At 40.1% G+C, this 8,752-nt stretch overlaps 1 protein-coding gene across 2 annotated transcripts; it reads right to left on the bottom strand.

The window, feature by feature from the left end:
• Positions 1–3,167: 3,167 nt before the first annotated feature.
• Positions 3,168–8,752, bottom strand: LOC108705892 (serine/threonine-protein kinase 3-like). 2 transcript variants are annotated; one of them, XM_041584671.1, is made up of 8 exons: positions 6,512–6,613; positions 6,222–6,287; positions 5,957–6,013; positions 5,062–5,678; positions 4,682–4,800; positions 4,142–4,196; positions 3,880–3,958; positions 3,168–3,543 (listed from the first exon to the last, which is right to left on the bottom strand). In XM_041584671.1, the coding sequence occupies exons 5-8, from the start codon at positions 4,736–4,738 to the stop codon at positions 3,378–3,380; spliced, it is 357 nt and encodes a 118-aa protein (XP_041440605.1). In that variant the 5' UTR covers positions 4,739–4,800; positions 5,062–5,678; positions 5,957–6,013; positions 6,222–6,287; positions 6,512–6,613; the 3' UTR covers positions 3,168–3,377. The 2 variants fall into 2 exon arrangements, 1 of the variants encoding a protein (XP_041440605.1); XR_005965945.1 differs by lacking the exons at positions 3,168–3,543; positions 3,880–3,958; positions 4,142–4,196 and adding exons at positions 7,165–7,869; positions 8,177–8,752 and having other exon boundaries at positions 4,328–5,152; positions 5,245–5,678; positions 6,512–6,547.

Raw genomic sequence — 8,752 nt, forward strand, 5'->3', positions numbered from 1 at the left:
AAAATACAACATGCATGTAATAGTAATAACATTGCATAGTAACATTAACAGTCCCAAAACCCACCCTGCCCAACCTGCAACTTGGCAGGCTTTTACCATGAACTGTAACTGTATCATGGAGACCTCTCCACAAAAAGGAACCCAAGAACCAAGTAAATGGTGTATCAATGGCATTGCCATCAGGAGTTGTTGCCTCTTCCCTATATATATATACAAAATAACCCCTATTTGGGTACATATGCAATAGCATTTATTATACTTATATATATATACTTTAAAGCCTTTAGAGTGCTCCCACAACCCCCCTGTTTTGATATTGTATATTTAGCCAGGAGCTGTGGCATAGCTTCAGTGGTTGTAGCACCCCATACCCCCCCTTTAAACTAGTGGTGATCCAATGCTTTTAAAATTGGGCGTTTGTTTTGGGAATATCTCTCCTTTAAAAGCCTGATTGCTGGCTGGGGAGGATTTAGCCCTCAGTGAAAAAACAGCGTTCAATGGACATTGATTACAGGTAATGCTAAAATGCACATAAAATATAAAACAAGTTAGGGACCGCCATTCGGGGTTTACCTTGACGTGGTATGGTGGCTTATCAATTTTATGATCATAACTTTGTAACCCCTATTTGGGTACATATGCAATAGCATTTATTATACTTATATATATATACTTTAAAGCCTTTAGAGTGCTCCCACAACCCCCCTGTTTTGATATTATATATATATATATATATAGTAACACAAAAGAGAAAAAGATTAACCCTTAAAGTTGCACCACCCCATCTTTAATAAGCAGAAACGGGTGGGAAGCTCTGTGGGTGAAGGGGTGGGTTCTCGACGGTGATTTTGTGGCTGGGATAGAATCTTAACCTCCATTCAAATCTATAACTAATTGAATACGGATACTTTGGTTGTTTACTTTGGAAAAAGGGGAGGGGGCGCTTGAGGGTGAAGGGGTGGTGCACCAGACCTGATTGCGCTTTGTGTTAATCCCTATCTCAGTCTATGGCTTATTAACTGAACTCTGCTGCCTACCAGCACTCGTATGCCAGGGTTGGCAGTTTATGTATTTAGTTTGCCTGATTTAATTCAGGGTTAATCGACATACAGCCATAATACACTGGCTTCTCTCTCTTTGGCTATGGGAGGGTGTGCTTGAGGGTGAAGGGGTGGTGGATATTTTAAGGCCTAAAAGCCATCATACAAGGTTGACCCCGATTTATGGCTGTTAAATGATTGTATGTGACTTACCAGTATTTACATTTGTAGGCTCGTGGGTTACTCTTTGACATCCCAAACACCCACTGTATGCTGTGTACTTTTTTGCCCATTTGAATCCGGGTTCTTTGCCTCCCTGTCCCTAACCTTATTTTAAACGCTCCTCTGGACTTACGGTTTTAATTCATTTATTAAAAGTTAAGTTTTATTGTTCCTTGAGTCATCGGATTTAAAGATGGGGTGGTGCAACTTTAAGGGTTAATCTTTTTCTCTTTTGTGTTACTATTTATCCATATAACCCTGCACACCATTTGTCTGTTTCTCTTTGATTTAGGGGTGGTGCTCCCTTATTCAGGCTTACTTACATATATATATATGTTTGATAATTGTTATAGCTTGGCCCTCCTACCCGAACTCATTAGAGTGACAGGATATCTTACTGTCCCTGAATAATAAAGTGTTCTGAAACATAGTCCAGAGCCTTACCTAAGGGCACCCCTATTGTACCTTCACCGATGTCAAGTTCCAGGGTCAAGTTTGGGCTGTGGGACTGAATATATCCATTCATTATCAAGTGTATAAGAATGTGCCTGTTGAGGGGGTCGGGGGCCCGGTGTCTCAGAATTGTGTCTTAGTCATTCAGTGGGGAGAAGAAAAGAAAGAACCTACCCAAACCCTTCTGGTTTCTGTGACGGTTCGAGGAAGTTGTTGTATCTGATTGAGTAGTGGGTCACACCTCTCCTCTAGCCCAGATATACGTCCCTCTACAGTGGTCACTCTTTCTCGTACCATTTGCAAGTTTGCTCTGACTAATGAAACATCCACTTTCAGTTCTTCAATTTATGTGGAGAGGGTTGTTTTATACTCAGCTGTGGCTGCGAGTAAGATCTGCACTCCGTGGTCTTGCTGAGTGGGAGTTGGTGTTGGAGATTTAGGTTCCCCTGATCCATGTCCCTAGGTGGGGAGTCTGGCCCTTTATCTGTCTTCCTGGTATATTGTTGAAGAGTTTTCTGTCTGGGGCCGTATTTGCCCATTCTCAGATCCCGGTATATAGCGCTAGATGTCCCTCTGTATGTGCCCAGCCTGAGGTGTGAGTGCAATGCCTTGATCACTGGGTTACAGTAACATCAGAGCTTCATGTCTGCATTCATTTAGGGTCTTTCAGGAGCCAGAGTGGGGGTACTCTATTAGAGAGCCAGAGCAGAGCTTCTCTGTATTGCTTTGCTGCCAGAGTATACAGCAGAGTGGTGTTTTCCAGCAGAAAAAGGGATGACTGCTAATGTTAATTGCAATGGCAATTGTGCACATATGCTGTCTGGTTCCCACAAGACAACAAGGGGTTCATTGTAGAAGTCCTTTGCTGGAACCCTGCTTTGTCCCTATACTTATACTGGCTGGCAGGACCGCTATCAGAAATCGCAGGGCCCCATACGACAACATTTCCTGGGCCCCCTGGGCTGTGCCCACCGCAAGCCCCACCTACAGCTCCACCCTCCCCACCCCACAGGTCCGCCCCCCACCACACAGTAAAAAAACAAAAAAAATATTGGTGGCTAGGGTTCCCACATGTTAATAAAAAATAAAAAGATATCGGTGGTCAGGGCCCCCCATAAAAAACATTTGTGGACAGGGCCCCCCCTGGCGCAGGTGTGCCTTCAAACTGTGTGTTGCTGCTTGTGCAGTTACATGGCATTATCATTTACTTATATGATTTCATTAAATCTGTCCTTACAACGTAACTATCATCATGATGTCATAATGTCATAATTTCTACAAATAATAGTGGATTTGCCCAAATACATTTTGTTCTATTTATTTCTATTTATTATTTTAGAACTTTGTCTGTAATTAACTTCTCCTAGTCTCTAAGAAGGTCTCCCCTTGTGTCAGTATACAAGAAACTAAACAATTATGGACTCAATACATTTTTCATGACAACAAAAAAAAACAAAACCAAATAAATCAAATGAATAATGAATAGTTTATTTGTTTCTTTTCAAACAAATAGATGTTGTTCTTTGTTAGATTCCATATTTCTTTCTTGTAGGCTGCCATCGGGGACCAAGATGTTATACTGGGGCCCAAGATGACAAATGGGCCCCTTATGCCCCCGTCCCTCCCCCCGATGGTGCCTTTGTGCTTCAGTTCTTCATTTCTTTAGTTCTTCCACCCTTTCTGTAGTTGTTTAGCGATGCTCCTCTTCACACCCATTTCATCATGGAGCCCAGTAATAAAGGGGTGCCCGAGGAGCTCGCGTGCGGTGGGTCTGTTATTTGGATTTTTCTGCACACACTCGCTGATAAAGAAGTAGAATTCTTCACTCCTGGAAAAAACAAAATTGAGTCAATATTATCATTTATGAAACAGTTCATGCCATAAAAAGACTATTAAAGGAATCAGAACCCACCAGGACAGCCATGTGCCCTGAATATCCCATAAGCCTCCCTGTTTAAAGGAACTCACTGACACCAATTAATCATTAATCACCAATCAGTAAGTCTTGGTGGTGTCGCTCCCCATCCCTCCCTATAACTTCTCCCTTGTCTAATCCCCCCTCTTTCACCCCGACTCTCTTTTTCTTTTGTACCCCCCTTACTCCCATGTCAATTTGCCCTCCTTCCCCTCACTCTCTTTTCCTATTTCAGGGGGAGTCACTCACCAGTTGTTCCCCGTGAGTGTTACAGCAGGACCTTTGAGAATTCTGTTGATCAGCTTGTGGCCCCTCAGATTGCCGTATGCTACAGGTTAGAAGAAAATAATATATAAGAACATGGTGATAATGACACTATTTAGTAAAATTCATTGTTTTATTTACAAAGGATACAACATTATTCTATGTTAGACACATTAATACCCTGTGTCATTGTTTAGTAACAATTCTTTATGGATGATGGGACAGACACATGATAAGAGTTACTTACGGAGATAGCCCTCTGCCATTTCAATGGCGCTGACTCCCAATGACCAGATGTCGGCCTACATATCAAAATATAGGGAAAAAAACAAATATTAGACAAGAGTTTATACAGGGGACATTAAAAGCATTCCAGTAATAGATTATTCTGATAGTTCTGCTCTCAATCCACCCCCTGAAAGTGTCTCTATGTGAAACTGTGAATAACTCACCCATTAGAATTATGCCACTCTGTACTGATAGAAAACATGTCATTTTCCTAAATAATGGCACTAAACAGAGCCCCAGAGAGAAGTTTGATGTTATACAGAGTTAGAAAAACCCAAAAAGAAGAAGTAGTTAAATGAGGTTGGTTTGTTCCATTCTTGTTCCCTGCACTTAGAATGTATTTCTCTCTCTCACTTCAGATCCCCCTCTCATAGCAGGGCAAGTACTTTACAACTTTGTTTTCACTGTTATGAGAGACTTATGTGAAATGAGTGAGCAAAACATTGCATGCGCTTCACCCCATGTAGCCGATATACAGAATAAATAAAGGTAACAATACCCTGTGGTCATAGTCCAGATGGTCATCTACGAGACAGGCAAGTGCCTCGGGAGCCATATATGCAGGAGTCCCGTTGGTGCTGGAACTCCTCTTCCCAATGGTGGCAAATTCAAAATCACCTGAAATTAAATGACAAAAACATGAATTCTAATGTCCAACAATAAAATATGAAAGAACCTATTTATTGTTTGTTTTCTGGAAAACATTTGCATGGGAGAAAGCGTTAGTGAAGGAATATTGTTTATGTCGGATTAAAGATTTTCAAAGGTTTATGTAAATATTTGTGGCCTTGTGAGACTAAGCAAGAGAAATTGAGAGAGAAAATGAAACAATATCACATTTCCTAAATCTTCAAAATGTCCCCCCTAAGTGTTACTTACAGATTTTCACATCGCCGGATGACGTCAGCCTGAGGTTTTCAGGTTTCAGGTCATGATGAATGACATGATATTTCTGAAGATGACACAGACCCTGGGAAATGAATAAAATCAAAGTGAGAAAAGAAATATTTAACTATTGACATAAATCGTGAATAGAAGCAGAGAGGTTCCCGTATGACATACCTTTAAGACCTCTTTGCAAATGTACGAGGTCCACTTCTCGCCCAGTGAATTGTTTCTCCTTGTCTCCCTGAGGCCACTGACTGAGCCCTCAAAAAGTTCCAGAGAGATCTAGAAGACAAATAAAGAACATAAAGCCTATAATTGCCTACAGTTATACAATATATGACATGTAACTGGGCTGTTTTATGGTGACGTGCAGTTTTACCAAACAAATCCTATTTCCATGTAAAATACAAGTTTATATTAATTCTCTTGATTGGCCAATTTGGTCCATAAAGTTTTACCTATCTGAATAAACATTTCCTTACCCATAAACCTTGGTTTTTTGACTTGTTCTTTGTGTTGTGATAGTAGGCCCCATAAAAGTTGATGATGTTTCGGTGGCCTGGAAGCTTTGGGAGAATTTCCAGTTCATCATTGAGGTATTTTTCATTCTAGTTTCAAACAAAAGAAACACAATTAAATAAAATAGATAAAATGAACATTTGAAATACCCCAACCTAGTTATAAAAAATGACAAACAATTCCATCCATCAGGTTATTACTGCCATTCTATAATGCATCTGCTAAACCCAGAAGAGCATTTCACTGGCACAGACCTGGGGACATGTCAGTATTTGGTTATTATGTTCTACTTCTACTGATAATCATAACATAGGTGCAACCAGAGGCTTATTAGTATCTAATAATAGGAACAGTATGAAGTCATTACCTCCCTGTTGGGTATAATATTGATGGCCACCTCCATTTGTTTCTCACAGTGCCATCCCTGGAACAAAAGTAGAAAGAAGCTCTGTTATGATTATGAACTTAACAGATGGATAAAGCCAACAGATATTGCATGTGACTAGGGCAAGGTTTAGAGGCTAATTCAGAAACACACAATAAATACAGAAAGGACAATACTATAGAAAGTAAGACCAAGCGGCAGAAATAGAAAATCATCCAAAAAGACGACATTGAATGAAATATCTCACCAAATGAATTGGTCCAAATCTGCCCTCTCCGATGGCCTCGCCCAACTTCAAAAATCTTGCGGGTTCCTAAAAGGTAAAATTGTTATTCAAAACATGATAAATAATTCTATTAAAATATTCATATTGAAAAAATGTAATGTAGTTGGATAAATAAATAAATAAACAGGTGGTGTAGGGAAAACGTGTAAATGTTATATTAAGGGAGAAGACAGAGGGCTGGAGTAATAAAGTAAAACCATGAAAATTGTGCTTTTAGTGTTCCACAATACAGTTTTATAACATTTCCTTACCCGGAGCTTCTTGGAAAGAGGAGATACATCATCCTCCTGGGGAAGAAAAAAGAAAGTTTATCAGATGAGTTCAGTTAAAACTATTATTGATGGAAAGGTTAATATGCTGGGGGCCAATACAATAGGTAGAAATGTCACTGCTTTGCACATATAATCTGTATAATGGATTCTCCTTTTTTCTGGTATCACTTTGATACATTTTTTTCTTATGTGAACTGAACTCTGAACCCTGAATGAAGGTGTATGATGGGGAAATGTCTTCACTTTTTCAACATTAGTTTAATTAAAAGGGCTTGTGTTAAACTCTACTTTTCCTATAGTTTGAATAAAGACATATCTATGATTTACATGAGCAGCTCGTTATAGAGTAAAATTAGCAAGAGGTCATACATCCTCTTTAAATGTATATTGAGAAAAAAATGTTAAATTAGATATTTCTGCTCAAACTTCTTTTGGGTGTTTTCTTGATCTTTTTAACACTGACCTGGATCTTGGTTTTCAGTGCTCATGTTCTTCTAGGTTGTATTTGCATTTGACATTTGGTTATGGGAGAAGGGGGGGGCTAAATAGATTTGTGGCATTTAGTTGGATAGGGGGGTCTATGTATGGTCCAAAAAAAGGTTGAAATGGTTTAATGTTAAATAAGCTCAAACCTCAACAATTTCCTCAGCCTCATTCTCACTGAAGTGACTGTCCAGCTGTTCTTCCTCTGGGCAGTCATTCTGGCTGGTGCCAGTTTTTTCTATTGACTCCTGTTAAATAAAAACACGTGTCATTAATAATATGTTTTCTCACATCTATTTGGCTCTATAGGGAAGCTGCTAAAATACAGATTTGAATTTGCTGGTTATTTTCTGCTTACCTGGCAGTGGCTGGAGTTAGAGGCTGTCTCCTCCTCCTCATCATCCTCCTCTTGCTCACTCAGTTCTTCTTCAAGTTCTTCCTGGATGATAGTAGGGCCCAGGTCCTCCACTAACTGGCAGTGGCTGGAGTTAGAGGCTGTCTCCTCCTCATCATCATCATCCTCCTTTTGCTCACTCAGTTGTTCTTCACGTTCTTCCTGGCCAATTATAGGGCCCAGGTCCTCCACCACTGTTTCTTCATCCTGGCAGCTGGTATTGCCAGTTTCAACCAGTGTCTCCTGCTAAATAGAGAGATCATTTGTGAATCATCTATGGAGGTGCTTAAATGTTTCATTAATAACATGTTTTATCACATCTATTTGGCTCTCTAGGAAAGCTGCTAAAATATAGATTTAAATTTGTTGCTTATTTTCTGCTTACCTGGCAGTGGCTGGAGTTAGAGGCTGTCTCCTCCTCATTATCATCCTCCTCTTTCTCCTCAATCAGTTGTTCTTCCTGTTTAAGACAGAAAAACATGATCAAGAACAAATATTTGCCATAAATGCAGCATTTTCTCATAATTCTAGCATAATCATGGCTGCACTGTTGCATCTACTGCAATATCACATGATTGGAAATATGGATTTTTTTGCACTTGCATTATTGAGCACCTGTGCATTTGGAATTTAGGTATTAAGGAACAGGGGCCTACATAATCATTTGTGGGATTTGATTGGATAGGGGCCTATGTTGTGGCCAAAATTAATTTAAAATGGTTTAATGTTGTACTGGGAAAAAATATATTTGACAGTCAAGCACAAACCTTATTGCTCTCTTCAAGCTCTTCCTGGATGATGGTAGGGCCCAGGTCCTCCACTAACTGGCAGTGGCTGGAGTTAGAGGCTGTCTCCTCCTCATCATCCTCCTCTTGCTCACTCAGTTCTTCTTCAAGTTCTTCCTGGATGATAGTAGGGCCCAGGTCCTCCACTAACTGGCAGTGGCTGGAGTTAGAGGCTGTCTCCTCCTCATCATCATCCTCCTTTTGCTCACTCAGTTGTTCTTCACGTTCTTCCTGGCCAATTGTAGGGCCCAGGTCCTCCACCACTGTTTCTTCATCCTGGCAGCTGGTATTGCCAGTTTCAACCAGTGTCTCCTGCTAAATAGAGAGATCATTTGTGAATCATCTATGGAGGTGCTTAAATGTTTCATTAATAACATGTTTTATCACATCTATTTGGCTCTCTAGGAAAGCTGCTAAAATATAGATTTACATTTGTTGGTTATTTTCTGCTTACCTGGCAGTGGCTGGAGTTAGAGGCTGTCTCCTCCTCATCATCATCCTCCTCTTTCTCCTCAATCAGTTGTTCTTCCTGTTTAAGACAGAAAAACATAATCAGGA

The sequence above is a fragment of the Xenopus laevis genome, chromosome 2S (genome assembly GCF_017654675.1).
Source record: "Xenopus laevis strain J_2021 chromosome 2S, Xenopus_laevis_v10.1, whole genome shotgun sequence".
Taxonomy (NCBI): domain Eukaryota; kingdom Metazoa; phylum Chordata; class Amphibia; order Anura; family Pipidae; genus Xenopus; species Xenopus laevis.